At 50.2% G+C, this 25,703-nt stretch overlaps 1 protein-coding gene across 1 annotated transcript in view; it reads right to left on the reverse strand.

Moving 5' to 3' along the window:
* Positions 1 to 25,703, reverse strand: part of LOC144728065 (insulin-like growth factor 1) — a 41,949-nt gene that overhangs the window by 2,678 nt on the left and 13,568 nt on the right. Inside the window, exon 2 of the mRNA XM_078607348.1 lies at positions 3,509 to 3,635. Coding sequence (XP_078463474.1) covers positions 3,509 to 3,635 — 127 coding nt within the window. The remainder of the gene's footprint in view (positions 1 to 3,508; positions 3,636 to 25,703) is intronic.

Genomic DNA, 25,703 nt, shown 5'->3' on the forward strand with positions numbered 1-25,703 from the left:
ACACTACACTACACACTACACTACACACTACACTGTGCACTACGCTACACACTACACTATACACTACACTATACACTACGCTACACTATACACTACACTTCGCACTACACTACGCTACACACTACACGGTGCGCTATGCTACACACTACACTATACACTACGCTACACACTACACTACACACTACACTACGCACTACGCTACACACTACACTACACACTACACTACGCTACACGCTACACACTACACTGTGCACTACGCTACACACTACGCCACTGAATGTGTGGCGGCCCCTCACTCACACTGATGGTGTCTTATCGTCGGCGATAGTGGCACCCCCCACCCCCCCTGACAATGAGTGAAGAACACTGAGGGGGGGGCAGGCGGGCGGACGGACGGCATTCGCACGCGGGCACGGACACACGTGGCACTCCTGGTCCGGTGTGCACGTGACGTTGCTCCCGAGGGCTTAATGAATAACCACACAGACCCGTCGCGTATGCGCCGATGCACTGAAGCCTACACTATTTGTCCTTTCGTTGTCGTAATATTGACTTAACCCAGCCGCGCGGCCCGAAACCCCCTGCGTTTTGTTCGTCGCCCCCCCCCCTCCCGTTCACCTCATCATCCTCCTCATTATCCTCCACAGAGCCCCAGCGTAGCCAAATCTTTTTTTTGTGCATGGTCAGCGAAAGAGACGGCTCACCGTCATGCCTGGCACGAACCCCCCACACCACCCCCGACCCTCCCTCCCACTGCAGTACCCGTGTGTGCACAGCCCGTTTTATGAATTCACTGCTGGATGACACCCCCCACCCCGATCCATGCCGTATGGGTCACGGCGGGTCATGCGACCACACTTTTCCCAAGTAAACATAGAAATGTTGGGCCAAACATTGCCACGCGGTTAGAACCACTGGATGAACCTTGGGACAACCTTGGCACAAGCTCTCCACGTTTTACTGGGTTGTCTAAAACTTTTATTTTTATTTTACCAGGTAAGGCTCACTGAGCTAAATGGCTCTTTTTTTTAGAAGCGACCTGGCCGCAAATGATAGGCCATCACGTAGAGTTTATAGCAAAAACCGGAAGACCCGGAGAAAAATCCACACCACCACGGGGAGAGAGACATTCAAACTCCAAATATACAGCAGGCATCAGGATCGGGATCAAACCCACGAACTCCTGGGAACCGGGCGAGGTAGTTAACATATCCCAGCCACCGTGGCGCCCAAAATTGTTAAAGATAATAACGGCACATCAGTAATCCTCCCCTGAAACAGAGACACCGTCTCTCATTGAGGCAGCTCTGAAAAAAAATTAGACGTCATGGATTGATCACACTTGCTGGACTCTAACCACTGTCATAATTTTATTTTGTCAAGAGCCCACCACATCGTCTACAAATGTAAATTATTATTATTATATTATGTCGCACTGAAGAGTTATTTGGCGGTTAAGAACATTGATTCGAGTGTGTGCAATATCTTCCATGCCTTCATGTGCCACGGTTCTTTTTGCGCTGATTTTTTTATTTGCTGCGTTGCTGTATTTTCTATTTTATTTGCTGAGATTTTTTTGTCATTTTGATGACCCCCCCCCCGCACGCCCCACCGCTCCAGTTCAACAAAATAAACTCTGAAATGTAAACGAGTAGATAATGTGGAGGCCATCATCCAGCAGAGGATCGACCATCGGGGCTGTGTGCGTGCATTTTTGTTCGTTTTTCGCATTGATAAAAATAGCGATTGCAGACCACAACACACGCACACGAAAAAATTATAGTCAACATTCCAAAAGGAGCAGAACACTCCAAAACCACGTTCATTGTCCGGGGAATGAAAACAAATGGTCTTGTGGCCACTTGGCACAGACGCGGGTCATGTTACAACCGAGCAGCCCGTTGATAATGAACGAACATGATCACACAACGAACTTTTGTTGTATCAACAATAGATTACTTAATATGAATTTTAAAAAACCACTAATAAACGCATAAGTAAAAAAAAATGGAGAGAGAGAGGGAAGCAAAAAAAAAAGAGATAAACCCACGAAACATTTTTTTTTTATCAGAAAACAAACAAACAAAAAAAAGGTTTGTGCACTAGATAAAGTGAGATATTCAGATAGAATTTGCCGAGTCAGCCAGTAGTGTGTGAGCTGTTGCCCAAAAGAAGCCCTGTTTACTGACCGCCTCTCATGCCCCGTGGCAACTTCCACCCTTGGCCCCTTACCCCCCCCTCTCCTCACCGCAGCCTCCGCCTTCTCCTCTTGACCCTACAAACCCCCTCATAGATACATCAGCAAGCCCCCCCACCCACCCACCCACACACCCCCACTTCCCCCCACCACCCCGACTCACCTCTCAAATCCACTGGTGACCCGGCTAGGTAAACACAGGGTGTACGCTCACCAGAATTTTTTTTTTAAAAAAAGTGACGGATAGGCCTTTCAGGACAGTGCGTTACCGTGCGTGTCTGTGCGTACGTGGCTTTTCCTCAAATGAGTACCTGGCGCGGTGTGTAAACATCGTCACTGGGGAGACAAAGGCGGCCGGGCGTGGTGCTGGCCACCCACCCCTTCGTGTGCCGTGTCGTTCTTATTACAGTGAGGGAAAAAGTATTTTATCCCCTGCTGATTTTGTACGTTTGCCCACTGACAAAGAAATGATAAGTCTATAATTTTAATGGTAGGTTTATTTGAACAGTGAGAGACAGAATAACAACAACAAAATCCAGAAAAACGCATGTCAAAAATGTTATAAATTGATTTGTATTTTAATGAGGGAAACACGTATTTTTCCCTCATTAAAACGTACAAAATCAGCAGAGGATCAAATACTTTTTTCCCTCACTGTAGGTGCTGCTCGCTAACAGCACTTGTCCCTATATTCTGCTAAGGCTATACGGGGGTTCTTTATCTGTGCATTTTGTGTGTTTGCGTATTTGTGAGTGTGGGCGCTTGATGAGCATTAGCATCCTATTAAGGTCCTGAAATTCAACATGACGTTAATTTCTGCCCATTCACACCGGTTACACCTGAACCTCTATCTCAGGTCAATTCAGCAGAATTGCTAAGTCAGACGTTGGGTGGGGCCAGGGAAGGTACACTCTTAGTTCTTTCGGTAAAGTCACGTAGGTAAAAAATTAAATTAAAATTAATAAAAATAAAACAATAAGATCACGACGTTTCGGAGGCAACACAAGTCTCCGTCATCAGGTGGGACCGTCACAGCCAGATTTGCTGCATCAAGCCAGAGCTAAGAGTATGAATCCTTGCAGTCACGAAAGCTTCAAATCTAGAATTAATAGCCAGGGAAGGTCTCTGGCGAGACAGCGCAAATTCTATGCCGTGTTGAACTCAAGAGGAGCTCGTCAACTCCAGAAGAGGAGCTCGCAAAACCCGCTAGAAAATAACCTGCATCGTTACACTGTGTAACGAATTCTTTTCTTTAATTAATTATGTTTATCTTTGTGTGTCGTCGTCGTCGTCGCGCGCCACGCCACGTACCCACGTAGAATCCATCGGGGCCGCACACGAACTGCAGCGTGTCCACCAGCTCGGAGCCACAGAGCGTCTCGGCCGAGCAGCGTTCACTCCACAGCGTGCACAGCGCCATCACGAGCCACAGCAGAGCCTGCGAGCCGGCACGGAGAGACCATCGGCGATGGGTAAGGGGAGGTTGGGGGGTGGGGGGGAGTTGGGGTGGGCGAGGTGGGGGGGAGTTGGGGGGGAGTTGGGGTGGGCGGGGTGGGGGGGAGTTGGGGTGGGCGGGGTGGGGGGGAGTTGGGGGGGAGTTGGGGTGGGCGGGGTAGGGGGGAGTTGGGGTGGGCGTGGTGGGGGGGAGTTGGGGTGGGCGGGGTGGGGGGGAGTTGGGGTGGGCGGGTTGGGCGGGGTGGGCGGGGTGGAGGGGAGTTGGGGTGGGCGGGGTGGGGGGGAGTTGGGGTGGGCGGGGTGGGGGGGAGTTGGGGGGGAGTTGGGGTGGGCGGGGTAGGGGGGAGTTGGGGTGGGCGTGGTGGGGGGGAGTTGGGGTGGGCGGGGTGGGGGGGAGTTGGGGTGGGCGGGTTGGGCGGGGTGGGCGGGGTGGAGGGGAGTTGGGGTGGGCGGGGTGGGGGGGAGTTGGGGTGGGCGGGGTGGGGGGGAGTTGGGGTGGGCGGGGTGGGGGGGAGTTGGGGGGGAGTTGGGGTGGGCGGGGTAGGGGGGAGTTGGGGTGGGCGTGGTGGGGGGGAGTTGGGGTGGGCGGGGTGGGGGGGAGTTGGGGTGGGCGGGTTGGGCGGGGTGGGCGGGGTGGAGGGGAGTTGGGGTGGGCGGGGTGGGGGGGAGTTGGGGTGGGCGGGGTGGGGGGGAGTTGGGGTGGGCGGGGTGGGGGGGAGTTGGGGTGGGGGACTACGACAACCAGAACTTGGGGACTCGTGGGGTAAAGACGGGCGCCGAGGAGACGAGGCGTGAAAAGTCAATGCGTGTATTGTCGGAGCGATGTTTGTCTTTTCAAAAAATAATTTGAAAAGAAAATACGCATATTTCCTTTGACAACACGCATATTATATTCTTGGTTCTTTTGGTAAAGTCACGTAGAAGGGAAAAAACAATAAAATAATAAAAATAAAACAATAAAATGCTCACGAAGTTTCGATTGCAACACAAGCAATCGTCATCATGAGTGAAAATCACAGCAAGAAAATCTTTAATTATTGCTTTGGTTTTCACACCTGATGATGATTGCTTGTGTTGCAATCGAAACGTGCGAGAATTTAATTGTTTTATTTTTATTATTGTATTGTTTTCCCTTCTACGTGACTTTACCAAAAGAACCAAGAATATGAATCCCTGCAGTCACGAAAGCTTTAAATCGAAAAAATACGCAGATTGTCAGAGGCATGCTTGTCTTTGAAAAGACAATGAGTTTATTCATTCTAGATTTGAAGCTTTCGTAACTGCAAGGATTCATATTCTTTGGGTCTTTCGGTAATGCCACGTAGATAAAAAAATAATTCAAATAATAAAAAATAATCACAATATCATGACGTTTCGATCGCAACACAAGCAATCGTCATCAGGTGAGAGCCTTCAGCAAATGCGTGTATTGTCAGAGGCATGTTTGTCTTTGAAAAGACAATGAGTTTATTAATTCTAGATTTGAAGCTTTCGTGACTGCAAGGATTCATACTTTTAGGTTTTTTTCGGTAAAGTCACGTCGGTGAAAAAAATAAAATAAAAAATTACTAAAAGTAATAATAGAAATAAAATAATTTATTATTAATAAAAGAAAAAATTTCTACAAGTAATAATAGAAATAAAATAATTTATTATTGATAAAATAAAAAATTTACTCAAAGTAATAATAGAAATAAAATAATGTATTATTTTATTTTATTTCTATTATTACTTTTAGTAATAAAAACAAATTCACCTCCGTGACTTTACCGAAAAAACCTAAGAGAATGAGTGTATTGCCAGAGGCATGTTTGTTTGCACGTTCACCACGAGTACTGTGTGGTTAATGCAGTACTCGGTTCTTTGCAAAATGTATCTATTTGGTGTTTGAACATCATAACGCCTCCTTAATAGAGGGGTTTTTTTTTGGGGGGGGGGGGTTACACCTGTTTCATTGCCAGAAAAGGTAAAACACTTTTTATTATTTTTCTTAATACACTCGGCTACCACTCCGTATGCCTTGGAACGGCTCAACAACTATTTAAACTGCAATTTTTCCCGTGTACGTTTAACGGTGTAGTGGCGATTCGGGTGGCAGATTTGTACCAAAAAGGCGCCACGCACATTCACTGGAAACAAATTAAAACGTGAATTCGAAGAAGACATCAAAAGGTTTACACCATTGGAACCTCATTTGGCAGTAGAAAAAATAAAAATATGATAATTGTTTTTTTACCCTTTTATCTGGGAACAAAACTGACACCTTTTTTTACAAGGAGTCATGTTTGCATAGACCACAATATCTGCAGTCATAATGTAATGCAAACAAAAACATAACTCTGATAATGTATGCACTGTCCTTGAAGTGTGGACCAATCAACTTCAAGGACAGTGCATACATAATCAGAGTTATGTTTTTTGTTTGCATTACGACTGCAGGTATCGTGGTCAATGCAAAACATGACTCCTTGTAAAAAAAAGGTGTCAGTTTTGTTGCCAGATAAAAGGGTAAAAACCCAATTATCACATCAAAAGGTGATTCCTAGACAGCGAAAAGGCGCGATGCCGACCCTTGGGATCGGGCCCCTTCCCATGATGCTCTCTGGCAGCGTTCTTCGTCGCAAGGTCACGTGTGCCGCTGGCGGCCCCTGGTGGCCTTTAGTGAGGGCCCACGTGGCCTTTAGTGAGGGCCTCTCTAACGTGCGGCCACCCCGACAATACAGAAATATTGAAAAACACCTCGCCCCAACCCCCACCCCACCCCAACAAAACTAAACACGCGCGGGGGTCGAGAACACAGAAGAAGGAAATGAATAGACGCGTGTAATATTAACACGTGGAGGAAGATGCGCTTCACAAACAGTTGCAAGTTAATTCTAGATTTGAAGCTTTCGTGACTGCAAGGATTCATATTCTTAGGTTTTTTTCGGTAAAGTCACGTAGGTAAAACATTAAAATTAATAAAAGTAAAATACCTTTACATCATTCGCACCTAGTTTACACAACAAAGGCCCATTCCTAACAGCGTGTTTCAGCCGCACCGAAACTCACAAAAATAATATTCAGGGCCTACCTTGGCTCCTCCCACCCTCAACCAGTATATATATACAAATACTGTGTTCTTGGAATTTCTCTCACTTGATACAGCTATCGTGCTGTGACGGTTCCACCTGAAGACGGAAGCTTGTGTTGCCTCCGAAACGTCGTGATTTTTATTTTATTTTTCATTTTACTTTTATTAATTTTAATTTTTTACCTACGTGACTTTACCGAAAAAACCTAAGAATATAGTTGCAAGTAAGCAGCAGCAGCACATATAGCAGGGTTCTTCATGGCAAGGCCTCGCTGTACCACTGGTGGCCCAACTGGTGGCCTTTAGTGAGGGCCTCTAACGTGCGGCCACCCCGATAATACACAAAGATTGAAAAACACCTCCCCCCCACCTACCCACCCCATCATCGTGCTGCTGTCAAGCCCCCAACGCTTTCAAATATGTGGCGGCAACCTCACCCACACTGATGATGTCTTATCGGTGCAAGTGTGCCCTCCTCCCCACCCCCCCCCCCCGTCTCTCTTTCTCTCTGCGAGTGAGTGAAGAACACTGCCGGTGTGCGTGCACCTTCCTAATCAGCCGAGTTTCTCCTCGGGTTCACAGCCCCACTCCTCCGCGCGTCTGGCCCGTTCTGCGTGTTTGCTAGAAGCAGTCAAAGCAGGTGGATTCTCTTTGGGGCCGTCCATAAATGACGTCACGCGATTTTGGACGAGTTTTGACCCCCCCCCCTAGTCACACGGCTTCACAAAAAGTCAGACCCCCCCTCTAATAAGACGTCACAAAGCTCTGCCCCCCCCCCCCCAAAAAAAAAAACACATGCTTCAAATCGCTTTAAACTATTGTTATTGTAGTGCGTATTTAATGTGCAACTGCACTCTGATGTTGTAGGAGAAAACATTTAATTAAAAGTCTACTTAATTAAGTAGAACGTGTTGTCTATATTTATTTAAAGTTGCGCATTTTGATGTGACGTCACATTTCTCAAACCCCCCTCCCCCCCTTCGTCACACATCGTCACAAATGTCTGCCCCCTCCCCCCCAGGTGCGTGACGTCATTTATGGACGGCCCCTTTGCGCTGGTCGTGGGAAACGGAGGCCTGCTGCGACGAGTTGAAGGCAACAACAATGATCATAATTAAACAGTGAATATTCGGTGTGATGTCAGAGCGAGTAGCCCGCGCGGTGCATGTAATGTGTGCGTTGAGCTTCGTTCGCGCCGTGACTAGCCAACTCTGCCTACCGATTTATTGCCACCGAGGTGGGGTTGGTGGCTCACATTGGGATCATACGCTTGAGACACACACACCCGCCAGGGATAAACGTGGTGCACGGACAGAAGGCAAGGACAACACGTAGGTTGCGTGTCTATGTGCGTGGAGCGCCAGGGTGGCTAGGAGATGTTAACTACCTCGCCTGGTGTACAGGAGGTCGTGGGTTCGATAACAACCCTGACGCCTGCTGTATATTTGGAGTTTGCGTGTCTTTTTTTCTCTCATCATCATCATCATCACGGTGGCTAGGAGATGTTAACTACCTCGCCTGGTATGCAGGAGGTCGTGGGTTCGATAGCAACCCTGACGCCTGCTGCTGTATATTTCGAGTTTGCGTGTCTCTCTTTCTCTCATCATCATCACGGTGGCTAGGAGATGTTAACTACCTCGCCTGGTATGCAGGAGGTCGTGGGTTCGATAGCAACCCTGACGCCTGCTGTATATTTGGAGTTTGCGTGTCTCTCTTTCTCTCATCATCATCATCACGGTGGCTAGGAGATGTTAACTACCTCGGCTGGTGTACAGGAGGTCGTGGGTTCCGATCCTGACCCTGACGCATGCTGCTGTATATTTCGAGTTTGCGTGTCTCTCTTTCTCTCATCATCATCATCATCATCACGGTGGCTAGGAGATGTTAACTACCTCGCCTGGTGTACAGGAGGTCGTGGGTTCCGATCCTGACCCTGACGCATGCTGCTGTATATTTCGAGTTTGCGTGTTCTCCTCTCCCCGTGGATTTTTCTCCGGGTCCTCTGGGTTTACCCCTCCACATTCAGAATGAACATCACGCGTTTGGAGCATTCGGCTGCGATACATTTCCACGTGGCGAGGAGCCAAACTTCGTTGAGCCATCGTTTGCGATGCCCGGGTCGCTTCTGAAAAAGAGCTACACAGCTCACATTTTGACTTAAAACTTTCGTGACTTGCAGGAATTCATATTCTTGGTTCTTTCTGTAAAGTCACGTAGATAGAAAATAAACAAAAACCCACGACGTTTCGCCTCTTTTCTCTCCGCCTGATGAAGACCTCTTGTGTTGCGATCGAAACGTCGTGGATTTTTTTAAACTTTTTATTTGTATTTCCCATCTACGTGACTTTACCGAAAGAACCAAGAATAAGCTACACAGCTTAGTGCGGCCTTAACCTGGTCAAATACAAATACAATGTTCGTAAGATTCAGTGGGGGTTCGATTTAAAGCTTTCGTGACTGCAGGGATTCATCTTCTTGGTTCTTTCGGTAAAGTCACGTAGAAGGGAAATAATAAAATCATAAAAGTAAAACATAATAAAATGCAATAATTTCCCTTCTACGTGACTTTACCGAAAGAACCAAGAAGATGAATTTAGTCGGGGTGTTTGTTTTCTCGCGCGCGCGCGTGTGTTTGTGTGTGGGGGGGTTGGTTGTACCTTTGCACAGGAACGCGAGCGTCCAGAGGACAGCGTCCTCGACAAGTAAAACATATCCTGCCAAACCTCGCCAGCGAAGGGGCAGGAGACGCAGAGGCAACACTCCCGCAGGACGAACCCCCCCCCACCCCCAATAACCTACGCTGCAGTAGGAACTGCATAACGCGGTCTGTCCAATGGTCGCAGTCGAATTCGTACTAAGTGGTTATTTATAGATTTAAATCGTGAACAAATATATGTACTGGCAGCAACGTATGCTTAAGCTGTAAAGCAAATAATCCCAACGCTATACACACAGACGCGCACCCACACAGACACACACAAAGACAAAGATCCCCCATATAGCCTTGGGCAGACTGTAGGGGCAAGTGCTGTTAGCGAGCACCTATGAAGGCCGCAACGGTACACGAGGGGGTGGGTGGCCAGCACCACGCCCGACCGTCTTTGTCTTCCTAGTGGCGATGTTTACACACCGCACCAGGTACTCATTTGAGGCTGAGTCGACCTAGGGGAGGCCCAGGATCGGTTCAGATAATCGTCACTGGTGTTGGCCGTGAGCGGGAATCGAACCCGGGTCGCCAGGTTCATAGCGCAGCGCGCTAACCGCTGCACTACCGCTCCCCAAACAGACCCACGCAGACACACACAGACACACAGACACACACACGTGTGTGTGCACTCAAAGAAGTCGGCTTAGCTGCATACACACAAACAAGCAAGCCAATGAACATCCCAACGTTTCACCCAGAAGATATTGACAATCGTCCTATCGGCAACCCGTCACGGAGAACATTTCCTTTCGGAACACTCGGCGAGTAGTGAAGCAACTTATGCCAGAAGATGAACTTAAAAAAACTAAAAATATATTTATTTTACCAGCTGAGACCCACTGAGTTAGCAAGTTTTTTTTCAGAAGCGACCTGCCCACAAATGACAGCTCAACGAAGTGGCTTATCGTGCCTGTACGTATGCTGAACTTCTCTCGCACCGCACGTCGCCAACCGTGCTAATCGGAGCAGTTCTAGAGGAATGAGCTGACAATCCAGACGACGATTTCAAAGTGCACGCAACTCCAACGGCTTCCTAATGTCGGAAGGAAGAACGGCGCTCCAGACGGCCGCAGAAGCGCGTTCAAAGGCACGCGGTGCGGTGACCGCCGTCTCTGTCCGATGGCTTAAGCCAAAAGCTGCGAGGATGTTTGGCGTGATGGTGGGTTTTACGCTCCTTGAGATTGTTGCAAGGACGTTGGTGCCTCACCCTCAGCTGGACCAAAGCAGAATACTGCGCGAAAGAAGTTCAACATACATGCGTACATGCCCCTCGATATTTTTGGAGTTAATAGAGAAACACCATTTTTCTCCCCCCAGTGTATAGGTTACACGGTGGTCTCTGACAATGAACGATTTCCTGCATTTGGGCAGGCGGTGTTTGTATGTGTGTGTGTGTGCCCGTGGCCGGATCTGGATTGATGACCGGTGGTTTAATTTAGCTGTGCAATGCTTTGTACGTCTGGAATCTACCTGGCCTGCCATTCATTATCAAGCCTTCCTCCTGTTTCCTTCCTTGAATAGAGGGGTAGATGTGAGACGTCGCTTGGGAGCCCTTCACGCGCGAAGGGGAGAGATTAACGAATGGAACGAAACAGGAGGAGGATTTCTCCACAAATCTGGATGTCCGCCTGATGTTGCTGGTTGTAATAACTGGCGAAACGTCGTACTCAGATCGTAAACGTCGTGGATGTCCCCTCCAACACACCGGTGTGCTGTACGAGTGACGAATTGGCCACGTTCCGTTCACGTGACACAAAACCTCACTAATTGGCCGTGTCGGGTGGTGGCGGGTTTAACGATACATTTGCATATTTACGCGATCTAACCCCCCAAAAAAACCCTCTATCGTGGATATCAAGCCTTATTTTCTCTATGCTTGCAAAATATGTTCCACCACTCCAGAACCCCCCCCCCCACTCACTGCACGATGCACAAGCACCTGCTGTTCGCGTGAACATTTTTGGCAAACTCGCTAGAGATCTGACTTGGACTCGTCCACGTGGATTGCGTGAAAACAATCCGACAAATACTTCTCCTTCAAACATTTGGACAGCGTTGCCCATCAGCGTGGTGGCGGTGGTGGTGGTGGCGGTGGTGGTGGTGGTGGCGGTGGTGGTGGTGGTGGTAGCGGTGGGGGTGGCGGTGGTGGCGGTGGCGGCGGTGGTGGTGGTGGCGGCGGTGGTGGTGGTGGTGGTGGCGGTGGTGGTGGTGGTGGCGGTGGTGGTGGTGGCGGTGGTGGTGGTGGCGGTGGTGGTGGTGGCGGCGGTGGTGGTGGTGGCGGCGGTGGTGGTGGTGGTGGTGGCGGCGGCGGTGGTGGTGGTGGTGCTGGTGGTGGTGGTGGTGATGGTCGTGGTGATGGTGGTGGTGGCGGTGGCGGCGGTGGTGGTGGCGGCGGCGGTGATGGCGGCGGCGGTGGTGGTGGTGGTAGGGGCCTTTCTCTGGCATGCCCCAGATGCTGTTGGCCCAGTTTGAGAGCGCATCGCACAACCACCAACCGCGCACGATGTCCAATCAGCTTTCTTTTATTTGGCTAGATAAGTGCTAAACAAACACAGCGGCAGGTTAAATAAGACGGGGGGGTGGGCGGGGGGGGGGAGGCTGATTTCATAACGGAAGACCTTGAACTGAGTGGACTTTTGTCGATGGCCGATTCCAGCAATTGTCAGGATCGGTGTCCCTAGCGTGGGGAGGAGGAGGAGGAGGCTCACGTTGTGGCTGGGTAGCCGGCTGGTGGCAGGAACGGCTTGAAGCAAGGCAGGTTGCCACGCCGGATCTGCCAGTGACGGACGCCAGTCCGTTAACCCTGACGGCTTGTGAGGCTCTGTTTATCACGCAGGCTCTCGCGGGCACTTGTTGTCCGTAATAGAGGCGTGTTTCGTAATGACTGGCGACACGTCGTTACTCGATTTGTAAATGTTGTGGGTTTTACTGTGCTGTACTGGTAACGAATTGGCACGTTTTGATCACGTGACAAGCCTTACGAATTGTCTGTGTCGGGTGGTGGCGGGGTTTAACGTTCGCATTTATATTCACGCGATGAAACCCAAAAACCTTGATTACGAAACCGAGGGTCTTCTAACCCACGACCTTCCACGGGGGGGAGAGGGGGGGGGGGGTGGCATTGCCACCCTCTCGTGGCCTCGAAGTGCACCTAGCCTGGCACCAGCATCGCGATGTTGCTGCCATCAAGTGTGCGTCTTGTGTGCGAAAAGCGTGAATGCATTTAATGCGGTCGCTGTCTCCGCACGCAACGCTGTGGATGCTTTTTGTGCCACGTGACGCGCCGTCGAACGCGGCGTGCGTCAGGGTGAAGCTACCTCCCCCACTCGCGCGCGCGTTGGTTTTGGTGCACGGCCAGCGGACACGGAGAGATTCCACGTTTCCCCCAGGAGGGAAACCAAACAAGGGGAGTAGAAGACGAAGATGAAGAAGTCGAAGAAGTCGAAGAAGAAGCAGGCACCGCTACCAGTGAGCATCGCCCAATCATCTCCCAGCGATACTGCCGCTCCGCCTAGACTCTCTTTTTTAAATCATTTATATTAAGTTCACTTGCTTGCTTGCGCGCTAACGACCGTGAAAATCTTTCGGTCGTTTCTTAACCCACTTCCCGTGATCCAATCGAGCTGACATTTTGCACACAGACTCGTTGTGCGTGACAATGCATTTTCGTGAAAAAATTTTTCCAAAATTTTACACTTTTTAGGAAAAAAAAAAATATATTTAATTACCAATTGCTTAATGGTGGCAGGCAATCATCTGACCCATAGGTGGCAGCCATCTCAAGCCAGAGGACGAGAGGACTCTAGCCGCCACGCATGTAAAGGATTTATAGTGAAAAACTTAGTTTTTACGGGTTAATTTTTTTGTTGCAAGTCGACCGTGACCCGAATCCCGTCCCGCACGACGATGCCAGGGCGGCCCACGATCCGAACCGCGACCCCGCAGCCGACCCGGTGACACACGCCGCTACACCCCGGAGTGTGGAGCGGTGGCGCAGCGGTTGCGCACGCTTCTACGACGACCACGACAAGACCGTTGTTTGAAGTACCCCGGGCATCACCCGGCCACCTGAGTTCGATTCCCCGACCCCGCGGTTTATAATCGTGGGGAAATGTTAACTACCTCGCCTGGTATACAGGAATTCGTGGGTTCGATCTCGACCATGACGATGCCTGCTGTATATTTGGAGTTTGCGTCTTTCTTTCTATCAGCACGGTGGCTAGGAGATGTTAACTACCTCGCCTGGTATACAGGAGGTCGTGGGTTCGATCTCGACCATGACGATCCCTGCTGTTGTATATTTGGAGTTTGCGTGTCTCTCTCTCTGAAGATCATGACGGTGGCTAGGAGATGTTAACTTCCTCGCCTGGTGTACAGGAGGTCGTGGGTTCGATCTCGACCATGACGATCCCTGCTGTTGTATATTTGGAGTTTGCGTGTCTCTCTCCACGTGGTCGCGTGGATTTTCCTCCGGGTCCTCCGGGTTTTTCTCTGCACATTTAGAATCAACGTCAAGCGTTTAGGGTGTTTGGCTGCTGTACATTTCCACGGAATACACCGCTTCATTTGGTCTGTCGCTTGTGAGAGCCAGGTCACTTCTGAAGAAGAGCTCTGTGGATCTCAGTGGGCCCTTAGTGACCTCCACCTACACCAATCCTCAGTGACCGGCGGGGTGAAGTATGGTTAACGACTCCACCGACCGTGACACAGCACTGGGGGGGGGGGGGGGGAGACCAGCATGCATCAGTGAATTTAGGAAGGAATATAGACGAGTCTATGCAGTCTCTACAATGAATGTGCCGTGAATAATATAATTTACCGGTATCGTTCATATTCAAGTGTGCTTTGATTAGAAATAGCCAAAATGTGGTCCAACACCATGTGAGACTAGGCTCTAAGGAAAGCTGTCTCGAGTGTGGACCAATCAACTTCAAGGACAGTGCATACATTATCAGAGTTATGTTTTTTGTTTGCATTACGACCGCAGGTATTGTGGTCTTTGCAAACATGACTCCTTGTAAAAAGGTGTCAGTTTTGTTGCCAGATAAAAGGGTAAAAAAACTATTATCATATTTTTTACAGGCAAATGAGGTTCCAATGGTGTAAATGCTTACCCCGAGCTCTCATACTCTGATGGTGCATTGTCTTTGAGTTGTGCGCCTTTTGGCGTCATCTGGTCCAACACCATGTGAGACTAGGCTCTAAGGAAAGCTGTCTCGGGTGTGGACCAATCAACTTCAAGGACAGTGCATACATTATCAGAGTTATGTTTTTTGTTTGCATTACGACTGCAGGTATTGTGGTCTATGCAAACATGGCTCCTTGTAAAAAAAAGTGTCAGTTTTGTTGCCAGATAAAAGGGTAAAAAAACAATTATCAACAATTTTTTCTTTTAAAGCACCCCGCATGGACACGACCCGCGTCACGCGGCCACGGCGAGAGGGCCTCGAGGGCAACTTCCCCGCGGACTTTGTGCCAAAGTTGCGTCGTCGTCGGTCGCGCAACCGAGACGGCGACGCGGAAACAATCGCCGTCTCTCGTTCATTTCATGGATTCGGTATATAACCCCGTGAGCCGTGCGGCTCTTGACTCGGGTGCAACCGCAACAAAACAAAAACATGAACAATAAACATTTTTCGATTTAAAGCTTTCGTGACTGCAGGGAAACATCTTAAAGTGACTACACGCAGCAGAAAAATCCTGGAAAAAACAGCAGCAAAGTCTTCCAGAAAAAAAAATATTTGCGATGGATGGGCCGCAGTTAATTATGTTAATTTGGCGCCGCAATAAAGTTTCGATGACACGCACAGCGCGGACACGAAAATCCACCTCTGATGCTACAGGCACAAAAAAGCCGCCGTTCGTCGCCGTTATCGGCCATGCTCTATCCACTGCTGCACGGAAAAAAAGGCCGTGCCCCCCCGACTGCCCGGGGTGGGGGGGGGGGGGTTATATTGCTGCACGGTGCCGGCACTTCAGCGTGACGCGTGGCTTGGACTACGCACGGTGCGACAAGCGACGAGTTCTGCGTAACGTGAATGGGACGACGGCAGCCACGTGAGAGATGAATGGCGGATGTTCCAAGTCGGGGCGCGTGCTTGTCTTTGTTTGTTTGTGTTTATTTTCTTGTTTATTTGTTTTTCTGGTTAGTTTGTTTTTGTGATCTTTGGGTCTTTCGGTAAAGTCACGTCGATAGAAAAAACCAATAACAATACAGTAACAAAAATAAAAATGCAAATAAGGTGAATGAAAAAAAGATTTTTTAAATTATTTTATTGTTTATTGTTTATTATTTTTTCTATCTACGTGACTTTACCGAAAGACCCAAATAATATGAATTCCTGCGGTTTTTTTTGGTTTTTTGTTTGTTTGCTTTTAAAGTGTGGACCGCAAAGACAAAAACTTGCGATCTAATTGTAACGGCGCGAGCATATGCGTCGTTTGAACTCCCAATTGTGTATTTTAATTCCCAATTGTGCATTCAGAAAGTTACTTCACTCGGATTCAACGAAGGCGGGGGAGGAGGAGGGCGGGGTAGTCAACATTCGTCTGCTCCGTGCTCCAGTGAATTATACTCACGACCAAAGACAGACAGAGAGAGACACACACACACAGAGAGAGAGCCGTACACTGGATCCGCCTGCTGTTATTATTGACACCGCACGTGTGTGTGGGTGCGTGCGTTCAAGAGCATCGCGTGCAAATCTCTGATTCGAAGGGGAGGGAGGGGGGGAGCATCCCACGAATGTGCGTGCTCGCGTGCGTTTGATCAAACGGGGGGTGAAGGCATAAAGAGAGTGGGAAAGCGCCCATCCCCCCGCGCTCGCCTCGCATCCAATGTATGGAGGCATCAACGCGGCGATGACTTGAGAACATATGAAGGCAGGGCGCTGTTGATCATAAAGGCCTTTGTTCAATTCCAGGAACGCGACGTGGGGTGAAACGCTTTGCCCCCTAACTCTCGCACGACAGAAGCCACTTTCCATCGGAACGTATACAGTGCCGTGCGTGTGCGTGGTGCTGGCCACCCGCCCCCTCGTGTGCCCGTGCCGGCCTTCATAGGTGCTCGCTAACAGCACTTGCCCCAACGGTCTGTTACGGGCTACACGGGGGATCTTTGTCTTGGTGTAGCGGTTAGCGCGCTGCGCTAGGAACCCGACGACCCAAGTTCGATTCCAGGCTCACGGCCACCGAAACAACCAGCGACGATTATTCGCACCGGTCCTGGGCCTCCCCTAGGTTGACTCAGCCTCAAATTAGTACCTGGTGCGGTGTGTCGTGAAACATCGCCACTGGTGTGGGCCACCCACCCTCCTCGTGTCCGCAAGCTTCTCTGCGCTCCGAACCCGGTGACCCGAGTTCGATTCTCGCTCACGGCCAACATCGCTGACGAATATCTTACCCGGTTCGGTGCTACCCCTGGGTCGATTCGGCCTTAAATGGGCACCCGACGAAGTGTGTATAAAACATCAGCACTGGGGAGACAAAGGCGGACGGGCGTGGTGCTGGCCACCCACCCCCTCTCGTGCCGTGCCGTGGCGGCCTTCATAGGTGCTCGCTAACAGCACTTGCCCCCACGGTCTGCTGAGGCTATACGGGGGACCATTGCCTTTACGTGTGCGCATGCATACATATACTTAAGCTTGGGCACATTTTACAGACACACAACAACAAGAACGTATTCGCTTCGTGGAGAGACGGGCGCATTTTACAAGAGACAAATTTTTGCCATGGGAAAGGTGGCACAGTCGGTCAGCGGGAATTTCCACTTACGAATCCCGGCCAACTTGGGTTTGACCCCGGCCCATGCCCATCGGCAATCGTCAGTGGCGAGCGACGTCGGAACCGATCTTTGCACGCCGCCCGAACACCACGTCGGAGGCAACCCGCGACGAACGGCGCGGCGAGGTGCGGCTCAAACAACGACTGCCACAACGGACGAAGAGGCCACGGTCTTCAAAACCGCAACAGTCGATTGGCTGGCAGGGCAACGTAAATGTTTGTAAATTAAATAAAAAAACAACGTCGACGATGACGACGCAACGTGTTCGCTACCTGCGTGCATGCTCTCGATTGCGCACCCGAAGCCGAGTTTTGCACCTCGGGATGAAAGCGGTGGGCTTACGTGCGGCGCGAAAGAAGTTCAACATACAACGCATCTTTAAAGCGCAGGACCAAATTGACGCGCTCGGCCCGCCGACCCTGTAAATTCGCACCGGGATTTAAAGTCGCGGCTTCTTGGCGGACGGGTGACGTGAAACGCAAAACTCTCGATTGATCGCAACCGAGTCGTAAACTTCCGCACACGTTTAGACCGCAGCAGCATCAGCATGTCTCGTCGGGTTGGGATAAGATTTGTTTTTTTCTAACGAGCTCTTCAAGGTGGCAGCAGCAGCAGCAGCGACGTTCCGTTCCTCGGGCTGTGTTTGCTCCCCTGCCGCCAGCGAGGATGCAAACGCGGACCACGCTCACCTCACTGTTCCTCGGCTTGCAGGGAGGCCCGCGATGTTGAACTTGGCTTTAGTCAACGCCGTGCAAGTTGGCTTTTTTTTGCTTTTTTTGTGCCTGTAGCATCAGAGGTGGCTTGTCGTGTCTGCGCTGTGCACGCCATATAAACTTTAGCGCGGCGCGTAATTAACTGCGGCCTTCCATCGCAAGTATGATGATTCGGAGCGATTTGCCAAACGCAGAAGGCTGTTGACTTCACAAAAAATATTCGCCGCGGTTATTTTGCACGTACAGCGTCGTTTCACCCGATGTAATTTAAACATGTCCTTTGGGCCTTGCGTGTCGCGCAAATGGAGCCACTGTTTACCATAATTACAACGGGGAGGCTGGTTTATTAAACGGTTGTTCGCCGTTTTAAAACCGCGGGTAATGTTCTAACCACGATGCTATGGAAAGTATTTTATTTTTTCTGTTCGTGCTTCCGTGAGCAACAACAGTCTTGCAAACCCTGTCGGCCGTGCCAACTATCCTCACAATGCGCCCCCCTCTGCCAAGCACGCCGTGTCTGCTGATATAAAGTTGGCCTTAAATGTCATCTGTTTATCTCTCTCGCACGCTTTGTGGCCCTGCGTCGCTTGCAGGTGAACTGTGGGCTCACGGAAGAAATGGGCCACCGCGGTGACGGGATGTTATTTTTATACTCTTAGTTTTTTCGGTAACGTCACGTAGGTAAAAAAAATGAAATTAAAATTAATAAAAATAAAAGAATAAAAATCAAGATTTTTATTCTTTTATTTTGATGAATTTTAATTTCGTTTTTTTTACCTACGTGACTTTACCGAGAAAACTAATAGTATGAATCCTTGCAGTCACGAAAGCTTCAAATCTGGGATGTTATTTCCCTCGCTGGGTACGCAGGATGTCGTCGGTTCGATCCCGACCCTGACGCCTGCCGCTGTATATCTGGAGGTTGCGCGTGTCTCTCTCTCTCCCCGTGGTCGCGTGGATTTTTCTCCGTGGTCCTTCAGTTCCCCCCCCCCACCACCACCACCCCCCACACACATTTAGAATCAACATCACGCGTTTTAGAGTATTTGTCTGCTGTACATTTCCACGTGACAGGCCACCTCGTTCAGCCATCATTTGTGGCCAAGAAGTGGGCACTGAAAACACGTCCGGCATCAGGAAGCCATTGGAACCATGCACTTTTAAATCAAGATTGAAAACTAATTTATTTGCAACTGCCTTTTTTGTTCTCGATTTGAAGCTTTCGTGACTGCAAGGATTCATACTCTTAGGTTTTTTTCCGGTAAAGTCACGTAGGTAAATAAATAAATAATACAAATAAATAATAAAAATAATAGAAGAAATAATAGAAATAAAATATTTATTATTTTATTTCTATGATTTTTTCTATTATTTTTTATTTTTTAATTGTATTTCTATTAGTTATTCTATTATTTTTGTATTTTGTATTTTTAATATTTATTTTTTTACCTACGTGACTTTACCGAAAACACCTAAGAGTATGTCTTTTTTGTGTTCGGGTTGTTGTCCTTCCCCCCCCTGCACCTCCGATGAGCAACGGTCGGCTACGTACGGTGCAAAAGAAGTCCAACACACATAACCATACGTCGCGCATTTCACTTGGCATTCAATCCGCACGAAGCTGGCAGCCGCCGACATTCAAACCCAACATTCCTTCCAGACGATGAGACACTTTCATCATCAGCTGGGAAAAGAATGTGCGGATTGAGAGAGAGTTCACCTCGGAAAGCGTTGCATCTGCTTCAAATACTAGGTAGCGGATAAAGGCGCAGCCCTGCAACTGCTCGGCTCGCGTCACTGCTGGCGGAAGGTCCCTCCACTCTAGAGGGAGCTCCAGAGAGTTCCCTCTAGTGCTGAGGGTGATTTGGCCTACTCTTCCACGATGGTCAGACGTCTTGGAAGCGGTGGAAGCACCTGCCGGGTGGATGACGTCTGGTGAAGGTGCTTACTTCACACACGCCGATGGGTGGAACAACGGCGAAGAGAGATTTAAGAAACTTGCCACATTCGTCTCAACCGCCGCGCCCGGAGATCGAAGCGGCAACCTACGGAATTTCGAGTCATTGCATAGCCCCGTGGGTCACTGGCATCCCCCTGGTGGCCATTAGCGCCCCCCCCCCCCTCGACAAGACACAAAGAGTGACACCCCCCCCCCCCATCATCATTATCATCGTCATGCTGCTGTCAAACCCCCAATGGTTTCACAACGTGTGGCGGCTCTCACACTGACGATGTCTTATCGGCGAAAGTGCCAGCCCGACACTGCTTTTACACAGTGGCAACGTCAAGCAAAATTGAGACCGATTGTAAAACAAGTTTAAGTTCATTTGATTTGTTACGCGTGATGGAGGTCCACCGTTTTAGCTATTGTCACTTTTTTTTCTTACACGCGATATCTGTGGTGCCGCGTGACCACAGGTATGAGCAGCAGCACAAACAGAAAAGTTTTCTGGTCAGAAAACGAGTACGGGATGGTTCGATGGTGAGATGTTAACATGTTAACTCCCTCGCCTGGTATGTAGGAGGTCGTGGGTTCGATTCCCGACTCTGGCGCCTGCTGTATATTTGGAAAAAAAGTTTTTTGGGTTAGATCGAGTAAATATATAAATGTGTCGTTAAACCCGCCACCACCCGACACAGCCAACTAGTAAGGTTTGTCACGTACACAGAACGTGGCCAATTCCTTACTAGTTCAGCACGCCGGTGTGTTGGAGAGCAAATCCACAACATTTACAACCTGAGTACGACGTTTCGCCGGTAATTACAACTAGCTGCATCAGGCGACAGCTTATCTTAACCCTATACTATAGATGATATTGGTCGCGAAAGCCTACGTGTTAAAGTGTATATTTTGAGTTTGTGTGTCTTTCTCCCCGTGGTCGGTTTTGTCCCCCCTGCACATTCAGAATCGTTGTGCGTTCAGAGCATTCTGCTGCGATGAATTTCCATCGCTGAGCTATCATTTGCGGCGTATGTGGCTTATGAAAAAAACGAGCGATACAGCTCAGTGGGTCTCAGTGGCGGCTCCTGCAAAATCTCTCAGGGGGGGCAAATGTCTGGATGATTGATAAGGATAAGGTCCACCCATGCAATGGATAAATTAACAGCTTAAGCATGTAAAGGCAACTTCACTTCTTTAATATTAATGAAAAATAAAGTGACTCTTACAATACATCTTGTTTGTTTCTATACTCACTATTAAAACAAACCACTCAAGTTTCTTTTATTAAAGATTCCACTAGGTGGCGACAAATTATATTGTTGGATGAAACGTGCTTACGTATGATGACGTAAGCACGTATGATGACGTAAACACGTTAGGGCGAGCCCTCCCGGAAGCCATAGAGAATGCATTGCAGTGCCCCCGTTCGAAAAAAAACATCTTTGAATGTAAGTCTATGGGGCCACTCGGGGCGATTCTCAGCCGGAGGGAAATCGCCCAAAAAGAGGCGGTACTCCACAGAACGTAGCATGACGCTGATTGGACTATATCCAGAGGCACAGTGACGGCTAGCGTGACTCTGTGGTTGAATGACATTGGTGGTGCATCGCCCAATCGCCCTAATGAAGAAACCGCCCCTGGTGGGTCTGACCTGGTGAAGTCAAACAAATGTAGTTTCGTTAATATCACATGAAAGTGCAGCCGCGTTGTAAAAAGAGGCAAAGACGTGAACAGCGGTGTGTGTGTGTCCGTGGAGACACTGACTCCTGCGACAGGAACGTAACTAACAAAACAACACTTGAGCCGGCTGGCTCACCAAGGCTGCCACATCGAAAGAGAGCACGACTCAGTGAGCGTGATGCTCGTTGCCGTCGTCGTTGTTGTTAACAAATCGTCACACACGGGAAACGGTAATGGCACTTTCATGCAAATCCAACTAGCAAAAACAACAACAACATCATCAACTAACAAATACCCACAGCGCATTCGTCAACCTAAAATTTGTGGTCTTCAAAGACGAAACAAATATACAATCGGAAACACTGCGGCTAATGGCCCTTATTCATACATGCTATGCAAAAAATTACCGTTGCCTATTATATATTATAATATGTTAATATATGTTAATTTATTTTGATAAGGTGCTGCCTTATGTCTCAGAGGGAATGAAGAGGATTAAGTAACTTAACTATTCTTACAATAAAGACAAAGATCCCCCATATAGCCTTAACACACTGTTGGGGCAAGTGTGGTTAGCGAGTAGCACCTATGAAGGCCGGCACGGCACACGAGGGAGTGGGTGGCCAGCACCACGCCCGACCGCCTTTGTCTCCCCCGTGGCGATGTTTTTACGCACCGCACCAGGTACTCAGTCGAGGCTGAGTCGACCTAGGGGAGGCCCAGTAACCGGTTCAGACTATCGTCACCGGTGTTGGCCCTGAGCGGGAAATCGAACTCGGGCCGCCGGATTCGTAGCGCAGCGCGCTGACCGCTACACCACCGCTCCCCACATAGACACAAACAAAATACAAAGATCCCCCGTATAGCCTTAACAGACTGTAGGGGCAAGTGCGGTTAGCGAGCACCTATGAACGCCGGAACGGTACACAAGGGGGTGGGTGGCCAGAACCACGCCCGACCGCCTTTGTCTCCCCAGTGGCGATGTTTACACACCGCACCAGGTACTCATTTGAGGCTGAGTCGACCTCAGAGCCAGAGCAGCCGTCCAATTAGATAGCGCGACCCCGTGCAGAAAGCACGAAAACCTTGGGTCTGTTGACAAGACTCGCAAACAGATGGCATCTCCATCAACTCCTCCTCCTCCCTCCCTCCCTCCTCGTCCCTCTTGCAGTGCCCTCGCCTCTGAGAAGCCCCGAAAGCTGGCAACAGGGGAGGGCCCCCTTCCCCTTTGCTGCCTCCTGGCCAGTTGGCCAGGAGGCAGCCGCAGCGCCGCTTAGAGAAGCAAGCAACCCTGGATTGGTCGGGGGGTTGTGTGGACATCACCACCACCACCAATCATCATCACCACCATCAGTCGCCTTACACACAAACGGGCGATGAACCCATTCCGACCGCCGCCGCCGCTGCAGGCGGAGACAACGCAAACCAAACCCCGAGGCCCACATTGCCGCACAGACGTTTTGTTACTTTGAAAATTGGGACAAAAGTTGACTTATTTATTCTCTCTTCCCCCCCCCCGCTCACCCTCGCCGCCCCCGCCGCACTCCCCGTCTCTCTCTCGTTTTTTTTTACAAACATTCTTGAACAACAAGGGTCGCGGGATGTACTGCCAATTGAACCAAATCTTTAATTACTTAGGAATGATGGGGGGGGGGGGCGGGGGGTGTTGGGGCTTTGGAGCAAGGGGTGGGGTGGTGGTGGTGGGTTGGAGGGGGGGGGTCGTTGGGATTGGGAGGGGTGGTGGGTGAAGTTGGGGTACAAGAACAATCATTACGTCCGCTCAGACAAAGATCCCCCGTGTAGCCTTCGACAGACTGCTGGGGCAAGTGCTGTCAGCGAGCGGCACGTGCTTACGCCTTTGTCTCCCCCAGTGCTCGTGTTGGTTAAGTCACACACCGAAGGCTGAGTCGACCTAGGGGGAGGCACTGGACCCGGTTTCGGACGTTCGCTCGCTGGTGCTGTCCGCGAGCCGTGGACTCTAACGCGGTGGGCGGCGGTGGCCGGGTTCGTGGCGAGGCGCGCTAACCACTCCGCCACCGCTCCGCACGATGTAGGCGCGCGCGAGCGGCGTGACAAGACACAGCGAGTCTTAGCCACGGGAAGAATGACGAGAAGTGGGGGGGGTGGGTGGGTGGGTGGGGGGGCCAGGTGGGTGGGTGTGTGGGGTGAGACTGGTGGGCGTGGTTGGCTCTGTTTGTGAGCTTCAGTCTCAAGACAGAGTGGGCCACCCTCTGTGACCCCTCGGCCCAGCAGAGTCCCGGGTGGGCCGGGGGTGTGGGACGTGCGAACCGGGGTCACGGGGTCACCGAGGCGACAAGAGGCCGTTGCTGCCGGGCCCTGCCCCCTGTCCCTCTCCCTGGATCACCCACTAAGCCCCCCCACCGCCGCGACCCCTCCTCTGCCCTCCCCCTCCCTTCCGCTGCCCACACTCATCTGGACGAGAAACGGCGTCAATCTTGATTTGAAGCTTTCGTGACTGCAGGAAATCCATACTCTTTGGTTCTTTCGGTAAAGTCGCGTAGAGAAACGGCGAAACCGTCACCGGTCATCCGCTCGACACCGAGACAAGGAGACCGTCCCATGGAACACGCTGTTTTTTTGTGAGCGAGTGGATTTCTACTCCCCAATGGGGGCATTGTGACCCTACTATTTTAAGTTGCCCCCCCCACCACCCCCCCCCCCCCACCACGGCATTCAGGGTCGGAGCGAAAGTCAGGATTAATTGTTGTGGGTGGTTGCAAGGATTGAAGCTTTGGCATTTCGGGGTTTGGGGCTTAGGATTATAGCTGCTGAGTCGGCGCGGTCACTTAGACCGGAGCCGAAGGCTGCAATGCAATTTGTGTCTCAGAGTCTAGTGGCTGTGCGCTGGACGGGGCGAGGGTTGGAGTCGTAATCGCATCTCGCCCACAGAGGCGAGCAGGTTGTCCAAATGCATTGCAAACAGTTGCACGTCTTGCTACTCAATCTCACCGCGGGCTCAATCATCATCAGCAGCAGCAGCATTATCATCAGCAGCAGCAGCATCATCAACAGGAGCAGCAGCAGCAGCAGCATTATCATCAGCAGCAGCATCAGCAGCAATATCACCATCAGCAGCAGCATCATCATCAGCAGCAGCATCATCATCACCAGCCGCATCATCATCAGCATTATCATCATCATCCGCAGCAGCAGCATCATCATCAGAAGCATCATCATCATCACCAGCAGCATCAGCAGCAGCATTATCATCATCAGCAGCAGCATCATCATCATCAGCATCATCATCATCATCAGCAGCAGCAGCATCATCAGCAGCAGCAGCATCCTCATCAGCAGCAGCATCAGCAGCAGCATCATCATCAGCAGCAGTATCTTTATCAGCATCAGCAGCATTATCATCATAAGCAGCATTATCATCATCATCAGCAGCAGCATTATCATTATCAGCAGCATCATCATCATCATCAGCAGCATCATCATCATCACCAGCAACATCAGCATCAGCAGCAGCATTATCATCATCAGCAGCATCATAATCATTATCAGCAGCAGCATCAGCAGCAGCAGCAACATCAGCAGCAGCATCATCAGCAGCAGCAGCATCATCATCATCACCAGCATCATCAGCAGCAGCAGCATTATCATCATCAGCAGCAGCATCATAATCATCATCAGCAGCATCATCAGCAGCAGCATCCTCATCAGCAGCATCAGCAGCAGCATTATCATCATAAGCAGCATTATCATCAGCATCATCAGCAGCAGCATTATCATCATCATCAGCATCATCACCAGCAGCATCATCAGCATCATCAGCAGCATCATCAGCAGCAGCATTATCATAATCATCATCAGCATCATCAGCAGCAGCATAATCATCATCAGCAGCAGCAGCATCATCAGCAGCAGCATTATCATCATCAGCAGCAGCAGCAGCAGCCCGAGCGCTGCCCCCCCTCCAACCCCCGTGGCCGCTCGCCCCGGCCCTGCCCTGGCCGAGTTGGCACTGGCTCCGAGCCACGCGGGTTATATAAGACGGGGGGCAAGCGGGTGCAGGGGGGGGGCAGGGGGGGGGGGGGGTGAGAGGGAGGAGGAGGGGGGGGGCACCCTCCGCCCCAGTCGCTTTGTCGTGCAGAGGAAATTGTCAGAAAATTCCGAGATGGGTGGCAAC

Source organism: Lampetra planeri, chromosome 27 (genome assembly GCF_965212315.1).
Source record: "Lampetra planeri chromosome 27, kcLamPlan1.2.h2, whole genome shotgun sequence".
Taxonomy (NCBI): Eukaryota; Metazoa; Chordata; class Hyperoartia; order Petromyzontiformes; family Petromyzontidae; genus Lampetra; species Lampetra planeri.